The 21,021-nt window shown below is 35.3% G+C and overlaps 1 protein-coding gene across 2 annotated transcripts in view; it reads right to left on the bottom strand.

Moving 5' to 3' along the window:
* Positions 1-21,021, bottom strand: part of XRN2 (5'-3' exoribonuclease 2) — a 90,935-nt gene that overhangs the window by 27,964 nt on the left and 41,950 nt on the right. For both annotated transcript variants that reach the window (XM_059134193.1, XM_059134194.1), the window contains 11 exons: positions 20,107-20,151; positions 18,581-18,712; positions 14,968-15,086; positions 12,540-12,675; positions 11,154-11,261; positions 10,971-11,060; positions 10,225-10,297; positions 4,467-4,550; positions 2,827-2,924; positions 1,508-1,587; positions 244-300 (listed from right to left, as the gene is read on the bottom strand). In XM_059134193.1, coding sequence (XP_058990176.1) covers positions 244-300; positions 1,508-1,587; positions 2,827-2,924; positions 4,467-4,550; positions 10,225-10,297; positions 10,971-11,060; positions 11,154-11,261; positions 12,540-12,675; positions 14,968-15,086; positions 18,581-18,712; positions 20,107-20,151 — 1,022 coding nt within the window. The remainder of the gene's footprint in view (positions 1-243; positions 301-1,507; positions 1,588-2,826; positions 2,925-4,466; positions 4,551-10,224; positions 10,298-10,970; positions 11,061-11,153; positions 11,262-12,539; positions 12,676-14,967; positions 15,087-18,580; positions 18,713-20,106; positions 20,152-21,021) is intronic.

The raw sequence follows: 21,021 nt of genomic DNA, 5'->3' as shown, positions 1-21,021 counted from the left end.
AAGAGGTTGTCAGGGGAAACCAGTAAGCAGAGAAGCAAGCTTGTTAAATCAGTAACCTTAACAATATACATAATTTAAAGTCAAGAGGCTCTGTTCTGAGGTCTGCAACACAGGGACTCTCCAATCTCAAAACACTGGTGGAATAATAGCTGCCATTTCCTTGTGATTCAGGGATCTTCTTAAACTTATCTGGAAGTTCAGAGCTGTGTTTTGATCAAACGACATTAATTTTTGAAGACTTACCTGATTGCAGTATTCTGTGTCAGATCCCTTAACATGGGGACAGGAGAACATACTATCCTAAAGAGAAAAAAGGGAGTAAGTTGTAACCTTTTGGACAAGTGGAATTAAAACGTTGCTTTAGGAAAGAGAAATCATTAAAATGTACCAACAAAAAAATGACACAACCAATTACATCTTTAAAAAAAGGACCCTGTCTTCCTTGCTTGTAATCTCAACAGAAAACTATTTTGGGCAAACGGTTCATATCAGAATTTGTAAAGGATACAAACAAACCAGAAAGGGGCACAGAAGAACAGAACAGGTACTTGGTAAATGAGGGAAACCTAATGGCTAATAAATATAACATATGGCATTCAATTTCATTAGTAATTAGAGAAATGCATCTATAAGACACAAGGTGCCAATAAGCATCCACTAAACTGACAGAAATTAAGGTCATGACAATCAATTCCAAGGGTTTGCAAGAATGTAGAGCAACAAGATCTCTCACAAACTGCCACTGAGATTACAAAATAGTATAATCACTTTGGAAAACCACCCATTATCTACAAAAGAGGAAGATATGACCGACCAGCAATTCCCAAACAACTGATCTCAGAATCCCTTTAAAACATTTCTAAAAATCAAGGACCTCAAAGAGCTTCTGGTTATGTTGGTTATGTGTATCAATATTTACCTATTAAAAATTAAAACTAAGAAATTTCTAAAATACTAATTTAAAGATAACAGTAATAAACCTATTACATGTTAACATAAATAACATTTTTAATGAAAAACCATTTTACCAAGCAAAAAAAAAAAAAAAAAAAAAGAAGGTCATTGTCTTACATTTTTGAAAATTTCTTTAATATCTGGCTTAATATCTATCTTAATAGCTGGATTCTCTTATCTGCTTCTGATTCAATCTCTTGAGATAGCTACCACACTACATTCAGCTTCTGGACAACTCCACTGTACACTCAAGAGAGAAAGAGAATGAGAAAAGCAAATAATATCATAGCATCTTAGTATTATTATAAAAATAGCCGTGAACTCATGGATCTCCTGTAAGGGCTTTAGGGACCCCCAGGGGCTCCCTGCACACAGTGATACAGCTACTAGGCTGAAGAGGTGGGCTCTGACCCCAAGTATTTTTATAGTCCAGCAGGTTCTCTGTTGTTTTGTTTTCTTACTACTACTAGAAAATAAAACATTTGGGCAATAAGGAAAAAATGCTAGCTAAACTTCCTCCCAGTCACCCCAATGTGCACAAATGAATGCTTACTGATCTGGAAGAACAGCTTCTTCATCCAAAGAAAACTTTCCTTGAATCCCATGACATAGTTCAGGTGGTACATCCACTGGCTGTAGAAAAATACATTCCTGATCATAAACCCAAAAGAATGGAAAGCAGGGATTCACATATATACGTGTACACCAAAGTTCAGAGTAGCATTATTCTTAAAAGCCAGGAGGAGGAAACAACCCAAGTTTCCACCAACAGATAAATGGACAAAGAAAATGCGGTGTATACATACTATGGTCATAAAAGGAAGCCCTAATACGTGCTACAACATGGATGAACCTTGGAAACATTACACGAAGTAAAATAAGTCAGACACAAGAGGACAAATATTATAGGATTCCATTTATTCCACTTCCAAAAACAGGTAAATTCAGAGACAGAAAGTAGAAGACAGGTTATCAGAAATAAGGGGAGAGAATGGAGAGGTATTGTTAAGGGATAACAGTTTCTATTTGGGATGATAAGTTCTGAAAGTGGATAGTGGTGAATGGCTGCTCAACACTGTACATAGATTTAATGCCACAAAATTATATACTTTTAAAATGGTTTTTAAAGATTAAAATGGTACATTTTCTTATTTTCCTTTTTCTTTTTTTTAAAAGATTTTATTTATTTGACAGACGGAGATCACAAGTAGCCAAAGAGGCAGGCAGAGAAGGAGAGAGGAGGAAGCCCGCTCCCTGCTGAGCAGAAAGCCCATTGTGGGGCTTGATCCCAGGACCCTGGGATCATGACCTAAGCCGAAGGCAGAGGCCTTAAACCACTGAGCCACCCAGGTGCCCTCTTTTTCTTTTTGTAAAAGATATTATTTATTTATTTTTGAGAGAGAGCAAGCATGTGTCCATGAGCTTTGGGAAGCGGTAGAGGGAGAAGCAGACTCTCTGCTGAGCAGGGAGCCCAATGTAGAACTTGATCCCAGGACCACAGGATCATGACTGAGCTGAAGGCAGAAGCTTAACTGACTGAGCCATTCAGGCACCCCACTTGTTTCTATTTTATCTAAATTTAACAAATGTGGGGCGCCTGGGTGGCTCAGAGGGTTAAGCCTCTGCCTTCGGCTCAGGTCATGATCCCAGGGTGCTGGGATCGAGCCCCGCATCGGTCTCTCTGCTCAGCGGGGAGCCTGCTTCCTCCTCTCTCTCTGCCTGCCTCTCTGCCTACTTGTGATCTCTCTATCCAATCAATAAATAAAATCTTTAAAATAAATAAATAAATAAATAGATTTAACAGATATATTTCTGATGAATTAACCGATTATACTGTCTAAAAGCACTTCATGATGGAAAAAGAGATCATACCTCTGTGGAACCTGTCTGGTAGAGTTCTAAAATGAAGTCATGGAGTGGGTGATGTTTGCCCACAAATAAGATGTCACCTCCAAGACTGTTTCTTTTAGCTGGGGGGAAAATAAGGAAAGAAATAAGATCAAACAATTATATCTGCAAGAGCAACTTTATGAGAATAAAATAAAAAGAAACATCTAAATTTTAAAAACTTTAGTATAAGGTCTACAATAAAATATACTTTTTATTTCTTAAAGATTTTTTTTTATATGACAGACAGAGACACACCGAGAGAGGGAACACAAGCAGGGGGAGTGGGAGAGAGAGAAGCAGGCTTCCCACTGAGCAGGGAACCCGATGCAGGGCTTGACCCCAGGATCCGAGATCATGACCTGAGCCAAAGGCAGACAGACACTTAAGAGCTGAGTGTCCCTACAAAAAATAATTTAAAAGTGACAGACCTAAATGTGTGAGGTCTCTGTAGAAGAAAAACAAGTTTGACATTAAGGTTTCAAAGATCAAAGACTGTCAGAAAATATTATCACTAAAACATATTTCAATATAGTACTGTAAGATAAGGGATAAACTTATATAGAACTCAATTTCTTACTGTAAGAAATACATAACCATTTCCTGAGCAAACCCAAACAAATTACACCATCTGATAACAAAGACTACTCTAAGGATGGCTGACAGAGAAATTATTTCTATAGGTTTATTATACTGGTATTAAATAAATTTTCCAATAGAGTCTAGCTTTGCAATTTTCCAACACTTTTAACTGTCAGTATTTTAAATGCGACTCCATACCAATAACATTTCAGGTTAGCATACTAAGTAAATGCCTTTATTTCAACATAGCTTTTCAAACAAAGTTAACTTATTGGAGGGGATGAAGGAAAGAAGGGACACAGAGGAAATTAATACACTCACAGCATGGAAAATTAGTTTTGTGTGTGCATGTCATGTAAGAATCAAAAAGTCAAGGGGCAGGCACTTAGGTGGCACAGCTGGTGAAGTGGCTGACTCTGCATTTCGGCTCAGGTCATGGTCTCAAGGTCCTGGGATTGAGCCCCACGTTGGGCTCCACACTCAAGGCAGAGCCTGCTTGAGGATTCTCTCTCTTCCTCTCCCTCCTCCCCTACCCCTGCTCATGCATGCTTGCCCTCTCTAAAATAAATAAATAAATGTAAAAAGGGAAAAAAAAAAAAAAGGAATCAGAAAGTCAAAGGATATTCCTGAAACGCTGTTTTTGTGTGTGTGTGTGTGTGTGTGTTTTTTAAAGCAGGCTCGACAACTAGCATGGAGCCCACTGTGAACTTTGAACTCACAACACTGAGACCAAAAAGTGAGCTGAGATCAACAGTCAGATGCTTAACTGACTGAGCCACCCTAGTACCCCTCAAAGTATTGCTTTTTAATAAATCTAACACTTGTAAGTTTAAAAAAAACAACAACTGTATTTACTATTCAATTTGGATAATGCATTTTAAGAAGCAAAGTTGACTTTTCTTATGAAGAAGTAAAAATCAACAGTTTATGCCCCTTGTATGTGAAATTTGACAAATGGAAAAGAGAGTCTAATACTATACAGAAATATAATGTCTGTAAGATACAGACTCAATGTTGAGACCAAGTGGAAGCAGAGTTCTTACTCTCTTCTGGAGTGAGGTCTGGGTAAACCTCTTCTAGAGCAGCTCGCAGCCTTCGCTCGTCCACAAAAGGCAACAGAGCAACACCTGGAGAAAGAAACGCACACCAACCACTGAGCTATTAGGATCACCCAAATTCAACTTATTACTCGTTCAAATAAACGATTCTAGTAGAATATCCCTGTTGCCGTAAAAACATTTTGGAATTGAACTCTATTCAAAACTCAGATGCAAATACTTTCCATGTGTTCAGAGAAGAAAGAAGTTTCATATATTTTCCATCCTTAAGATAGCTCATATAAAAAACCATGTTTGCAGAATCTTAACTCCATGATGATAAAACTTTTAAATTAAATGAACAAGTGGCCACCTGGACACCAGTCTATGTTCTCTTGCCTTACTTACGAGGATGTCCTTGAGCAAGCCAGTTAATCTGCAAAGAGTCTGAACTTGTCCTTTCATCTTTCTAGGACTTTGTTTTCAACTAAAATATTCAGAAGGTCTGTTCAATGTGAATAAATACATGGAATGTCTTCCAGCTCTAAAACTGCACAGCATTCTGTTTTTTACATTTCAAAACGTTATAACTAATTTAGATATAAAAAGTGTTTAAGGACTTCCTTAAGTAATCTTGGGGGCTGGGTAGGATCCAAGCTGTTCATATTCAGGCTGAAAACTGTCCTATGGAATGTGCTGGAATTAAAGTAATTGTTTTGTTTCAACCTACATTCATAATTTTCAAAGCAGCACACCAGTAATACAGTATCTATTTCTAGAAAGATATACAAAGTTATTGAACCACATGTATATGTTATACTGTATACAGTAGTCTTTTGACAAAATAAAAAGTGTAAAAAAAAAGAAAAGAGAAATGCTAATTAGAAACTATTGCCAGTCCAAACTGCCACAATTGTGACTGTTCCCTTTAAAATGAGAGAAATGAAAGGTTCCCAAAGTTGTCATTAATTATTTAGCTACCATATTTTCAAAGTTTAGAAACAGGTTCAATTTCATTATCTAGAAGGGAAATATGCATTTTTTAAAGTTAAAAAGAAACTAAGTGAATTCTGAAGGGCCTAAAAAGTGATTTCAAGAATATTATCATCTATCACCAAAGTTAGGCTGTTTCATCTACTGGTGAACATATACATGGAAAAAATGCAGGGAGTTGTTCAAGTTTTGTTTAGTCATACACTTAAGACCTAAACAAATTATCAGAAAGACTGTCCTACAATATCAACTCTAAAAGCCAGCTCCAACTGGTAAGCAACTTGCAGTGCTAATGAAAGCAATAAGGTTACTAAACAAAAAATCAGCCCTACTGTGCAAGACAGAAAGAAATGCCTTATACCCAGATGTGATAAATTTAGTTCTTGAGTGAGCTGATAGTAAAAATGACATTTACAGCTAATTTCTCCTGAGTACTTATTTATTACGTTAACATGCACTACCTCAACAACATAAGTAACCCAAGTAGTGACAGCACTTAGGTAAATACACAGTAGTCACACTCCCTGGGTCCAATCTTAGTTCAGCCACTGTGTGACTTTGATCAAAGGACTTAAAATACTCTGTTCATAAAATATGTAGCATTAGAAATGGGTATTCTATATTCCTCTTACATATATTAAGGAAATACTACAAAAACACAACATTGCAAGAGTTCAGTAAATGTCAAAAAACTACCCAGATATATTTTATCTTCTATCATTTTAAGATGCATGCAACTTAGGTAAGAACTTAAGTATTACCATTACTTTTAACAAGTTTTAAAGACATGGGGAATAACTATAACTCCTCACAGTACTAAATTTGACCTCAAAAAAGTTATGTTCTTGCTGCAGTCTAATAACTGAAAATACTTACATAAAATATAAAAGTATTAAAGGTCTGAGTTTCAACTCATCCTAAAATTCATTTGGAATCTCAAGGGCCCCCAAAGAGCCAAAACAACTTTGAAGAAGAAAAATAAAGTTGGAGGACTCCCACCACTCGATGACAAAACTTACTAAAGCTACAGTAATTAAAACAGTTTGGTACTGGCGTAAGGATAGGCGTATTAGGCAGTGGAATAGAGAGCCCACAAGTAAGCCCTCAGATACACAGTCAAATAATTTCCAATAAGGGTGGCAAGATTGTTCAATGGGGAAAGAGCAGTTGTTTCAACAAATGGTGCTGGGGAAAATGGATATCCATAGCAAAAGAATGAAGATGGACTCTAACCTTACATCCTATACAAAAGTAAACTCAAAATGGATCAAAGACCTAAATGTTAACAGCTAAAACTATATAATTCCTAAAACACGCGGGGTGGGGGGGCGTTTTATGACACTGGATTTGGCAATGACTTCTTGCATATAACACCAAAAACACAGGAACGACAAAATAGTCCAACAGAAACTGAATCTCCCTCATAATTAAAAACTTTGTGCATCAAAGGACACTGTCAAACAGAGTAAAAAGACAATCACAAAAGGGAAGAAAATAAATACAAAATCATATATAAGAGACTGGTGTTCAAAATATATAAAGTACTCCTACAATATAAAAACAAAAACCGGGGTGCCTGGGTGGCTCAGTGGGTTAATGCCTCTGCCTTCGGCTCAGGTCACGATCTCAGGGTCCTGGGATCGAGCCCCACATCGGGCTCTCTGCTCAGCAGGGAGCCTGCTTCCCCTCTGTCTCTGCCTGCTGCTCTGCCTACTTGTGATCTCTCTCTCTCTGCGTGTCAAATAAATAAATAAATAAATAAATCTAATTTAAAAATGAGCAAAAGACTTGAAAAGACATTTCTCCAAAGATACGGAAATAGCTAAGAAGAACATGAAAAAAATGCTCAACATCACCAATAATTAGGAAAATACAAAAGCACAGTGAGATACTGCTTCATTAAAAAAAAAAAAAAAGATACTGCTTCATACCCCTTAGGATGGCCATTATTAAAAAAAAAAAACCAGACACAAATAAATGGAAAAGATATTACATGCTGATGGGATTGGAAGAATACTGTTAAAATGTCCATACTATCCTAAGCAAACTATATATTAAATGCAATCCCTATCAGAATACCACTGGCATTTACCATAGAACTAGAACAAGGAATCCTAAAATTTGTATGGAACTACAAAGACACCAAAGAACCAAAGCAACCTCGAGAAAGAACAAAGCTGGAGGTCTCACACTCGCTGACTTCAAATCATACGACAAAGCTATAGCAATCAGAACAGTATGGTATGACATGAAAACAAACACATAGATCAGTGGAATAAAACAAAGAGCCCAGAAAAACCCCCAAATATATACAGTCAATTAATCTATGATAAAGGAGGCAAGAATATACAATGGGAAAAGACAGTCTTTCAAGAAATGGTGTGGGGAAAACCAGAAAGCTACATTCAGAAGAGTAAAACTAGACCATTTTCTTGCACCATGTGCACAAATAAATTCAAAATTAAAGACTTGGATGTCAGACCTAAAACTATAAACCACAGGCAGTAAGCTCTTTGACATCAGCCTCAGCAATATTTTTTTTGGACCAGTTTCTTCAGGAAAGGGCCACAAAAGCTAAAATAAACAAATGGGACTACATCAGACTAAAAAGCTTTTGTTTCAGCAAAGGAAACAATCAACAAAATGAAAAGGCGACCTACTGAATGGGAGAAGATATTTCCAAATCATACATCCAATAAGGGGTTGATACCCAAAACATACAGGAAACTTACACAACTTAATACCCAAAAATAAATAAATAAACCCAATTAAAAAATGGGCAGAGGATTTGAACATTTTTTTCCAAAGAAGACATCCAGATGGGCAACAGACACATGAAAAGGTGCTCAACATCACTAATTACCAGGTAAATGCAAATCAAAACCACAATGAAACATCACCTCACATCTTTAAGATTGGCTATCACCAAAAAGAAAAACAACAACAAAAAAGTGTTTGTGAGGATGTGGAGAAAAGGGAACTCTTACACGCAGCCACGATGGGAAGCAGTTTAGATGTTTCTCAGAAAGTTAAAAATAGAAACACCATTCAATCCAGCATTTCCACCCTTGGATATTTATCCAAAGAAAAGAAAAATAGCAATCTGAAGAGATAAATGCACCCCTATGTTCCCTGCAGCATTATTTACAATAGCCAAAATATGGAACTAACCCAAGTGTCCATCAACAGACAAATGGATAAAGATGCGGTGTGTGTTTGTGTGTGTGTATACACACATATATGTGCATATTGAAAATGAAATATTACTCAGCCATAAAAAAGAGAAAGCTTACCATTTCCAACATCAGTGAACCTACAGGGTACTATGCTAAGTGAAACAGGTCCTGACAGAGAAAGAAAAATACCATACAATTCACTTACATATGTAATCTAAAAAACAAAACAAAACAAATGAACAAACTCACAGATAAGGAAACAAACTGTTGGTTACCAGAGGGGAAAGAATGTGAGGAGATAGGCAAACTAGGTGAAGTGGATTGAGAGGTACAAACTTCTAGTTATAAAGTAAGTCAGTCATGGAGATATAATATACAGTATAGGGAATATAGTCAGTAATACTGTAGTAACTTTGTATGGTGATAAATGGTTATTAGACTTATCATGGGGATCACTTCATAACCTATAAAAATACCAAATCACCATGATGTACATCTGAAACAGGATATTGTATGTCAATTATACTTCAACCAAAAACACTTAAATACGCCATTTACTGAATAAAAAAAGAAAGTAACAAATGTTGGCAAGGATGTGAAGAAATTATAACCATTGTGCACTATCTCACTTTTCCTCTGGATGATTATATATAGAAAGCAAGACATCGGCATGTTTATATATTTACTTATTTATTCGACACTTACTTATGTACTTACATTTTTACTTTACTGCCTCTTAGCCCTTTCCTTCTATTAATCAAAATACCCTCCACAAAGCACCTTAAAAACAACCTAAGACTCCAACCAATTTACATACAATAAAATATGACCATAGAGCACAATACCTGCTAACCCCAATCAGTGGGCTGCATTTCCCATTATCAACCCACTAAAGTAGTATGAAATTTCCTTTACTACATAAACCCAAAATCAACCCTAAAATCTCATAAAATGATTTTCAATTTGTAAATTATTACTTATCCCTCCTCCCATCTCACAATTCTCTGAGTCATGTTACCAGTCATCTATACCACAGGAAATAACCAAGCAGGAAGTAAAAACATGGTTTTCCCAAATGAAATTATCTTAGAAAAATATACAGTGGAAGCAAAGTTTAAAGTGATTTGCTGAAAGGGCTTCTGGCATGAAATAATAGTGGACTTACTATGTGCGAGACTTCTTTATTGTGTTTTACATTGTCATCATCACACATTTGCTGAGTGGTAAATAACACATTAAATTTAGTAGTAATTTAAAAATGACATTCTTATAAAAACTGTAAACCTGTATTTCTCAGCAACCTTACAAGGTGTCAATGAGCTACTAAATGAAAGCAATTCCCAAGTCCCATTAATTAATCAGAGAAGACAAAAGAACGATCGGTCTACTTTAACTCTATTTACTGTTTATCAGAATGTTACTATTAATCATTGCCAATGCCAGGGTAGATAGAAAAAAAAAATCAAATTTTGACATCCAAGTCTTAAAATATTTATCTTTTACAGAAATTCTTTCATTACCTAAATCATGTTCATTTACAGTTTACCAAAAAGTGGAAACTGTTTTAACAAAAAGGAATAATGTCTAAATTTTACCTTGCCATGCATATTTCTTCCCATTCAAATCAATAGCAAAATCTTCTGGGTAGAAGTCAATTATACTAGAATCCTATGTCAAGGAGAAAAATAAAGATTCAAAACAAAAGTCACACATGTCTGAGTTTTAAAGAATCTGACATTTCTTTCATTCATGTTATCAGGCCTGATGAGAAAATACGGTTTCATTTCTTTAAAAAATGTTAATAAGATTTCAGGTCATTAATCCCAATAGTAAAACAAAATTAACAATTTTATTTTTAAAAAATGAAAAAAAATAAGGGCATTTTTAGAGAGGGATTTTATAACTGACAACTGTGAACCCAACACAGTCAATGAAGAGTTTACGGACTCTAACGATTCCTACTTCTTGCCTGGCTCTCCTTTCTATCTGGCACACAAAATAAGCTCAGAGATGTCTGAACAATGGTAGCCACCACACATGGCTGGAACAAAAGAAAAGAAAAAAAAAAAAGACTTACAGGTAGGCTTAGAACAAAATAACAGTTTTAAGAATTGCTCCTAAACACAAATTAATTTTATTTATACCAGGTAGTGTTCTCACAGCCAAGGAAAGTGGGGGGGGGGGGGGGGGAGGTGAAAAACATACAGAAAAACTCAATACTTTCACTTTGTTTTTGGACTTCACTGTTTTAACTATCAGATGCAAAAGCACTTGTGACTAATGTTCGTGAAACATGACAAAAATCCAGTTACTAACATACTAAAAATACTAAGACACTAACGGGATCACTCATGAGCTTCCGCCATGATGGAGGTAGAAAGTTACCACTTGCAGCTGGAAAAACTCCCATAAGTTGTTCCAATGGTTTAAACTGCAAGAAAGAAAAAAGGTTTAAGATAAGACACACAATTTTTATCTAAGCCAAAATTCTTTGAATTTCATGACTCTAAATAATTAAGCTTACTGGTTTAGTGCCCTTCTCAAAATCAGATGGCATGTCTGCAATACCTTCAAAGTCTGAAGCAAATGGTGCATAATGGAATGGATAATACCACTTCCAGGAAGCACAGCCCTAGAATCATAACAAAAAAGAAAAACCAAAAACAAACAAAAAAAAACCAAAAACAAAAATCTACGTTCAATACGGACACAGAAAAGCAAATAAAAATTAGAGTATTAGCCTATAAAATACATAACTTCCAGTGTACATTCCATATATTTTTTTCCCCATGAGTCCTAAGAGTTGTTTTGATTAACTGAACTTTTACTTTGTATCAATAGCTCCTTGATTTAAAAACTACTGCAAAGTGTCTTTAATAATCAGTAAGTTAATACCAAACTTTGTAAATACAATTTGTATAGTACAATTTGGTGAAGATTTTTACCCTTAAAATGTGCTTGGTTACATTTATTTCCAATTTTACAGCAGCCATTATCAAATAAAATGAAGAGCAGTGATAGCTGGCACTTACTTACTTAGCATATAGATGGGAAGGGACATCACACTGAACAGGGACTAAATAAAATTACCGAAAGTTTCATTTTATAATTCTTTATTGTATTTTATTGTGACAATTTTCTCTTTATTATAAAAATATTTAAGTAAACCCATCAAAAAGTAGTTTTTACTGATAGAAAAAACAACTCTTAATATGTATTTTGATTCTATGCCTAAATGAATTAAAATCCTGAGAACAAAAGTAAAACATGAATTTATTATTATACAGTTGACAATACATTAAATTATACTCTCTACTTAATAACAAACTTCATCTTTTCTTAGATCACACCAAACTTAACTTGCCTTGCTCTCAGAGAATGAAACCAGATATTAACAACTAGTGTTAAAATCCCCTATATATCTACCTAATCTCTCACCAATCTGACATCTCAATTATCAAAGGCTTTAAGTCAGATACGGATTACTCCAATTAGAATGCATTTCATGTAACATCACTACACTACACAGAGGAAATTTTATCATTCAAATGCCTTTCAAATTCTTACTAGTATTTTCTAGTCTTTGTCCTTTGTTCAGTCATTAGTGACTATTATTTTTTACTTCCAATTAAAAAACCACCATACTTAATTATATTAAGACAAAGTACACTCAACCCACACTACTTGATGCTGAAATCCTTAAGCACAGCAAAAATTATCTTTACTTATATATTAACACCTGAGAAGTGTAAAAGCCTTTATAAACAAATATTTAAGGTAATGAATTTCTGAACAGGAAGCTTTAAAAGAATGAGTCTGGATTTAATTTCATTAAAGCTCAATAATACACAGAAATTATGATCTTCCTAAAATGATTAGCTAGGTTTAAAGGAAAATATTCTCTCTGTACCTGGTAATAATATCGAAGAACCCAGCAGAGCCCCTCAACATAAGACTGTACAACTTTACGACGGAATTTCTCATCAGCTGCATCGACGTCAAATTTGTTCTTGTAGTACCGCTGCTTCCAACCAGCTTCCCATAGCCTAAAACCCAGGCAAAGCCGGTTCATGTTGAATTAATACTTTCCATAATTGTCCACTGGTTTATCACCCAAATCATTTTATACTTAATATCCAGGTGAAATGTGAATGAGTTAAACAGTAATGCTAACACAGCTTCATTTAATTATCTAAAAAAGCCCACTTTCACAGAATTTATTAAGACAATCAAACATCAAAAATCCAAACACTAATTCTAATGAGACCATTATAAAACTACATTTTGGAAAAAGAGAAAAATACTACTAAAGGAGATACTGAACACTTGTTTGCTCAAATTTTAATACTGTTTTACTTGTTTTTGATTGTAGACCAATTCTCAAACTATACCGTAAGATTCAAATATTGAAGATATTTTATGTAAGTTCCTCAGTTTGTTAAAATACATCTAAACTAAACAAAGCAGCCAACCAAATTACTTTAAAAAGAAAAAAAAAAGTTTTGCGGGGTGCCTGGGTGGCTCAGTTGTTACATGTCTGCCTTTGGCTAAGGTCATGATCCCAGGGTCCTGGGATCAAGCCCTGAGTCTGGCTCCCTGATCAGGGGGAAGCCTGCTTCTCCTTCTCCCTCTGCCCTTGCTTGGGTTCCCTCTCTCACTGTGTCTCTCTCTGTCAAATAAAGAAATAAAATCTTAAAAAAAAAAAAAAAGAAGATGAAGAAGAAGAGATTTGTATGGGTAATTTTTTAAAAGATAAAAAGTGGTTTGTAAAATAACATTCCAGGAACCAGGCAGAAAATTATGTTTATACCAATTCTCCCATCCTTGGGCCTCATCCCTCTTTCAGCTAAGAGTTGTTGGCTTAAGTGAAGGAAACATACACACATGTTTGTATGTTCTGGTAGAACTCAGAAGCAGTCAATACACTAAATTATTATTAATCACCGAAAATACATGTAAAGAACCACTTTTTCAAAATGCTTTTTTAAGTACTCATTATTCATTCTCTAAAAGATTTAAACATAACACAAAGAAGCCAAAGAACACTAAAGAAACAAATTAGGACAGATCAAGAACATCAAGATGATTCTCATTAAGGACTATTTTCCACCATGTGCCACATCTTACTAATTAATTACAGTCATGTTCCAGAATACACCACACCAATTTTAATTCCCTCCCCTGCCCCAATGCATTCACAGAACATCAATTAGGAGAAATATCCTCTATGATGTGGATTATAACTGTTTTACAGAAAATAATGAAATACACGTCAAGTGTCTCGAGCACTTTTTGACAGAAGCATTTCTACCTTGACTATTCTCAGCACTGGGATTACACAATGAAGTACTAACAAATCAATTCAACTATTAAGCTGGTATTGATCAAGATGGCTACCCAATAAAACAGATAACATATTCCAAGAGGAAAATCCAGACTTGCAGAAACAGAGGATAAGGAAAATGTTCAATCACAAGCCATCAGAGATCTCAGAATCTAACTTCAAAGGACATTAGGAAAATACAGAACCATACACGACACCTGAGAAGTTTCTCATCATAAATGCAAACATACCATCCATGTCCTATAAAAGAAGCACGAGTTGTGGACCACCATTGTTTAATTTTGAAATATACCATTTTGCTAACTTCTTAATGAATTACAATTGTTAAGATTATTGGCCTTTTGCATGCGGAACCCAGGGTTCAAATCTGGATTTAATTATAAAAGAGATTATTAATCTTATATAATGATCTCAAATTTCTGGATAAAGAATCAAAGTTTCCTATTAGAAATTTTAAGTATATAGCTAAAGGGAAACTTCTTTGTCATGAAATGTAATTGTATACACGCACATTTGTGGTTTTAAAAAATATACATATTTATCTCTTAACTGAATGACTTTTGCATATTTCATTTGAGGAAGAACCTTTCCAATTGAGAAGATTAAAATAAACTATGTTAAGTATCCAAGTGTAACTGAACTTCCTGTGTTAAGCAGCTTGAAAATTTAATCTCAAAACAGTAACATTCAGATCACATAGTCAGAGCTAAACACCGCATGTCTAGCTGATCTAGTGCCTGGTCTCAGAGGGAAAAGTGGCTTGGAGGACAAAAACCTGCACGCATACTAATCTAGATACTTAGATTTAACAGATATAGCTTACACATCTCACTGGAATTTACTGACTATTCTAACCCTCCACATTAATTACTGGTGGATAAAAAGATCACAGGCAAGCATCTGAAGGCACTGCTGCTCTAAGCTAAATAGCATTAATTAGATAGCATCTATTTCAGCAATTTCATAACAAAGTGTTACCAAAAAATGGTTTCACCTGACGTTATCCTCAGGCTCAGGTTCACTGTCACTGTCTTCTGCTTTTCGCTTAATTCCTCCTATTGGAGATGGGGAGCCATCAGAAGTGAAACTCGTATTAGGAGATACTGAAGGACTCTGCAAACAATTATGATATTACAGAGGAAGGATTTAATTATTCATTTCACATAAGAAGTTACATCCAACTGCTATTATAATCATGCTTCATAATACAACTCTTAAAGCTATTAAATAGATATGGTAAGTACATTTAGAAAATATGAAGACTGTTCTTGGCATACTCCTTCAGAAAAAGAATTATATAGTTCTAAGCTTCCTATGCTTAAATTCAAAAGAATCTGAACATTATTAGAATAAAAATTATTTCAGAAGAAAAAAGAATTTAATTTTATAGATTTTTAAAAATTAAAGGATGGGAATTATTTTTTTCTTCGGTGGTTCCCTCATGTTATGAGTTTGTGATCAGTTTCTACCAATCAAACAGCAAAGCTATAAGGAGGAAAATACAAATGTATTAATTATAATACACAAAATAGTGCTGGTGAGAATGAAGTTAAATGGTAAATGCTCAACCTCACACAACCATCTGGAAAGCAAAAGTTTGACAAAACTCTGTCAGATAACTGCTAAATTATTTTATAGATAATGTTTAAAATTCAAGGTCCAAGTAAAAATGTATTAGTAACTTAGAAAAATGCAAACATTATTTCAAAGACTTAGATACCACTTTAAATTCACTATTTTCTTCCATTTGTAGCCAATTCAATGAACACAGTTAACACCTGAAAATATTTTAACATTTAAGTAAAAAATTCAAATTCTCTGCAACTTTAGTTTTATGTTAAGAGACCAAAACCACAAGTGGCAAAAAAGGTTTTCATGATAAAGTTTCTCTTCTATTATTCACAGCATATTAGATATTGTGATTAAACTGAATTATTTTTAAACTGAGAGCTTACGAGGCTACTTTAATGATACTACAACTAAAAACTCAGTATGAATGTAGTTCACACTATATGCCAAAAAAAGTTACAACAAAGCAAAATTGTATTTCTCAGTGAGTTTATAACTTATTTTTTAAAAATGTGTAATTTCCATTTTATTCCTGACACTTTATGGTCAATACTGTTCAAAAAAACCCGAACTACAAAACATAAATTCAGGAAGCTGCTATTGTACTTGAAAATGAGATGAATATTTTTAGTCAAATCTGAGTTTGACATTCCAACTCTAATCTTTACTGGTGTGTGGCCTTGGGCAATTTATTTAACCTCTGTCAGCCTCAACTTGAAATGGGGATTATGTCCTCTTTGTTGGTTACAGCAAGGATTAAATGAACCGATATGTATACAGGATCAACAGCAAGATGAAGGTGTGGCAATGGTGGCTCACCTTTCAGTAAGTTATCACTAATTTCTAAACCATCACTAAATCCATTTGGATTAAACGATGAAAGCAATATTCCTATCAATTGTCTAAGTACAGAGAAGCTGGGTAAAAAGCAAACTTTCCCAAACTGACAAAAATGATACAAACTATCTTTATCTGGTAACAAAAGTAATATACTGGCAAAGGAAAACAGAAAGTGGTTTTTTAATATTAAATCTTTATTGCTCTTTTCTGCTCTCCACCAACCAAGTCTTTCCTGAACATACCACCCCAAATGATTCAAATTCCTTTTTATTTATTTATTTTATATTTATTAAAAGATTTTATTTATTTATTTGACAGATCACAAATAGAGAGGCAGGCAGAGAGAAAGGGAGAGGCAGGCTCCCTGCTGAGCAGAGAGCCCGATGTGGGGCTCGATCCCAGGACTCTGAGATCATGACCTGAGCCGACGGCAGAGGATTTAACCCACTGAGCCACCCAGGCACCTCTCAAATTCCTTTTTAAAAAGCTCTTTTTGCAATTACATTTTATGAAATGGTCACAGATATAGTCAAACTGTATTTCAGAATGCAAAATTTAAAAACACATTTATCAGGAAACAGAAGCCAGCTAGTAAAGCATTAACAGTATAGACCAACAGGCAGACACTACTCAGTACTAGATACTAATATGCCGAACAGCTCAAACAAACAAAACAACAATAAATCTATAACTTTAAAATCACCCTTGAAATGAAGTGGTAATTAGGCTTGTGATTTCCTTAAATTCATAATATTCTAGATGAAAATCCCTCTATGCAAAGACTGCAACAGAAATAATTATGTCAAGGGGAATTAAAACAGGATCAAATAAGCAACTTAATCATCAATCTCTCTATTCCTACTTCCATGGCAGACATTATTAATCAACAATGGGTCTAGTCCTGTGGAGCCTCAATATAATACTGGAATCCTTCTCAAAGCAAGCAGAGCTGGCAAAGTGTAAACCTCCCTGCCTTCCTGAGATTAAGAAAAAGCATCAGCCTTTTCTGTTCTATTCAAGTGTCTCACTGCAATCCCTTCACTGACCCTCCATATCCCACTGTTAATGGTGGAAGGAATAAGATAAGAACACAAAAATCAAACAGAACAAAAAACATAACAGAAACCCAGGCTGCTTCTCTCAGGAGATGCAAATTCTCATGAATTCTCAAATTCCATAGCTAAGGTCCTAAAATTTCAAGATGGGAATTTGCAGGAATATAAATCAGTCTCCTGATACGGCAAAAGTTCCATATACAGGATTGCCTTGTAATAAAAGATTTGGGGCATCAATAGGGTAACTGTTAGAATAATGAAATATCAAAACACACAATTTCCTTGAATATATCAAAACAAAAATTTACATTAGATATCAAACTTTACAAAATATATTTCCTCTCTTTATAACACATACTCTCTCTTATGCCTACCAGCCTGAAATAAGCAATAGCTTTGATTATTTGCTGTACATCAATTCATTGTCTGTTCCCTCACCCCTGTTGCTGCCCTGCCTTGTGCTCTGAGCTCATGGTGTGTTACCACTACAACAGGAAGCTACTGGACAGACTACAGCCTTGCTGGCTGAGATGATCTGCTTCTTCAGTCTGGTTCACTAAGTTCAAGCAAGGAGGGATACCAAGTGGCAGATCCATTCAATTCCTGAATTTCTAAGTACAGAGCAACCAGAATCTGCATAGTGAAAGCTACTTGAAAATATGTATTCAAATCTATTCCATGCCTGAGTTGGAAAGCAAGAATTTAGGCAGTGAGGAATACCTGTATTTGACAGACTGAGGAATATATATAATAAAATGCCCATAGCTGATCCCTGGAAAGAAAGGGGAAAACCCACCTTTCTCTCTTACCCCAGCTATGAGATACTCAGATGTCCCCATCATGCTTCTAGCACCCAGTACCTTTAGGGGAAGGGGGAAGCACTGTGGCCCATTCGCATTACAGAAACTCTGCTGCCACTTAGCTATATATATTTACATGCATTTTCTTTTCTTTCATATCATTTAGATATTTACATATTGATAATCATGGATGCAACAAAGTTAAAAATATCTCAAGGAAAAAGAAATTGAGAAAAACTACAACACAAAACAACTCCAGACTTAGTAACAAAATTCACATACAACCACAAGAGACCTCTGATGGTCTCCCCTTTTCAGTGCCACGTAAAAGTCAGTCACTTACAGAGTTATTCTGCATCCTCATTTCATAGGCTGCTTGTCTCGGATTACTGGCTACTTGAGAACCTGGTGAATTTCTTGAACCCAAGGCATGAGGGGTTAATATTCCACCAGGAGAGAAAGCTGGTTGATCTCTCTAACGTAAGTGGAAACAAATGTAGAAATTAAAATTAAATCACAATACAGTCAGATGACAGGAAGAAAAGATGGTACGGGAATAGAGTCCTCACTGTAAGCACATAAAAGGAGGAACCAGATTTCTGTTAGCATTTACAGGACTGTCCAAAATTTGATTTGATGGTAACTCACCCTGCAAACAATACTCTGTAGTATTTAATAATAACAGTTCTAAAAGTACATATAATAACAATGTTCTGATACACAGAATCTATTCAAGCCTCAGTAAGCTATTCTATTATGTTTACTGACAATTTCAGAATACATTCGACAAAGGATTTCAGGCACATAAAAATAATATAACAACGAAGGTTAAAAAACTAGTCAAGAGTTTGATTTATAGTTAAGAAAACCCACTTTTATTTACCCTTCACCTTGCTAGAATAAACTATTTCCAATTAATTAGAGCTATAATCATAGCTGGAATCGATGACCATTGTGGCTGACTGGTAAAACATACTTTTTATGCAGATATTGACTTAAAGAAAATAGTAATACATAAGGTAGAAAGCATATATTCCCCTCTCAACCTAACTGGTTTTGAAACTACGTGTAACAATAAATAACTCTACTTTTTTCCCTTCTAAGTTCCCCAACTTGCTTACTTCTAATAAAAGGAAATACTGTAAGTTTTAAATCCAGTTAGGACAAGAAAAATAAGAACTAAAGAAGGAACTATAGAACATTATGCAATGAGGTAAGAAAACAAATACCACAAGCAAGAAGCAGTGAAGTTCAAAGAAAAGGACTGCTCATCCTCGACTAGGGCCAAGGCCTCAAGGGAGGCCCCAGTGGAAAAGCTAAGATGTGAGGGAGTCATGAATTCCACGCGGAGCTGGCAAATATAGGTAACACTCTGAGTCAGGAGGGATGTGGTACATTTAGAGGACAGCACAGAAAAGCTCAGTGGCTAATATCGGACCATATCAGACTACACTCCACAAGCCAGCTTGAGAGAGAAGTGGCTCTAAGGGGACTACAAAGTCGCTTGTCATATCCAGACAAAGAAACAAGAGTTTCAGGAAGATTAATCTGACAAAGATGTAGACAGAATGCAGTAACTTAAAAGACTGTATAAAGGGTTGACAATTTTTATTGCAAAAATACCTGATTATCACAAAAAAAGTCAAATAGCTAAGCACCCCACACGCATCAAGTGCATCTTTTCAGACTCCAGAGTTTAGAAAAGACTTGACACCAGTATTCTTCCTCTGGGCAAGAAGGCAGCTGGGTAGACATTACACCCCTATCCAACTCCTACAGGATAAGGAATAAAGCTGCTGCAATAAACATCTTTCTCCCACACCGTAAACTTATGCTATTGCCAATCTTATGAAATTAATTAAAACTCACCTTCATTCTCTTTCTTTTTTCTTTCTGTCGTCTTCTAAAACTGTCCTAAAAGTATAAAATCCACATATTCTGTCAAATATTACATACACAAAAAGTGCCAGAGATAAACATTACCAGGAATGATTTGGGAAACAATTCAGGTTTTAAAGGAAGACCCCAGAAACGTAGGTACATAGTTAAACTAGGCAAAGGACTATATGTTCAAAGTGTGTTTTATCAGAACTTCAGATGGATAGAGAGCATTCTAAACGAAGTTTAGATGTAATTTAACTGTTTCTCTTAATATTTTCAGATAGTTTTTGAAATCATTTCATGAAAGAATACAAGAGTCATGACAAAGACTCTTGGTTTTACCCTGGAGCGAACAGGCTGCCAACATGGAGAAGATACAAATAAAAGAAAACAATTCTTAAGTTTTAGCTGAATACAGTTAATAACCAAGATAGCCATTAAAAAAAAAAAAATTAACAAGACAATTTAATAATGAATTTGTTACCTAAAGAGGGCTCAATAGTTCCTAATTCTGTAGCACCCACAGCACCAAGTGGGTAAAGAGAGAAGTGGGGCTCTGTGCAAACATGACCCCCGCCCCCACCCAACTGCGGGGTCCAAAAAGTCAATCTCATGAAAGAAAGGAAAGAAATTCAGATGTTTATACTGCTCATTCTGAGCTACCTTAATTCACAGGAAAGGGTCCAGTTTGTATTGATTCTTCCCCTCCACTCATATTCAAAATGTAGTCATGGTTTCAATTAAACAGATTTGGGACTGATCTTGTTTCCCACTAACTGTTCGGCCATTCAAAGGCCTCCCTGGTCCCAGAAAGCACTCCTTCCATGCCCAAGATTCCTTGAGTATCAAGGCACTGGAGCAACTAAGGTCCTACAATAGCCCAAAACAAGGGCCAGTAGGTAC

This window comes from Mustela lutreola, chromosome 9 (genome assembly GCF_030435805.1).
Source record: "Mustela lutreola isolate mMusLut2 chromosome 9, mMusLut2.pri, whole genome shotgun sequence".
NCBI classification, from domain to species: domain Eukaryota; kingdom Metazoa; phylum Chordata; class Mammalia; order Carnivora; family Mustelidae; genus Mustela; species Mustela lutreola.
The sequence above is the reverse complement of the archived record's forward strand: the minus strand, read 5'-3'. Positions and strand labels throughout refer to the sequence as shown.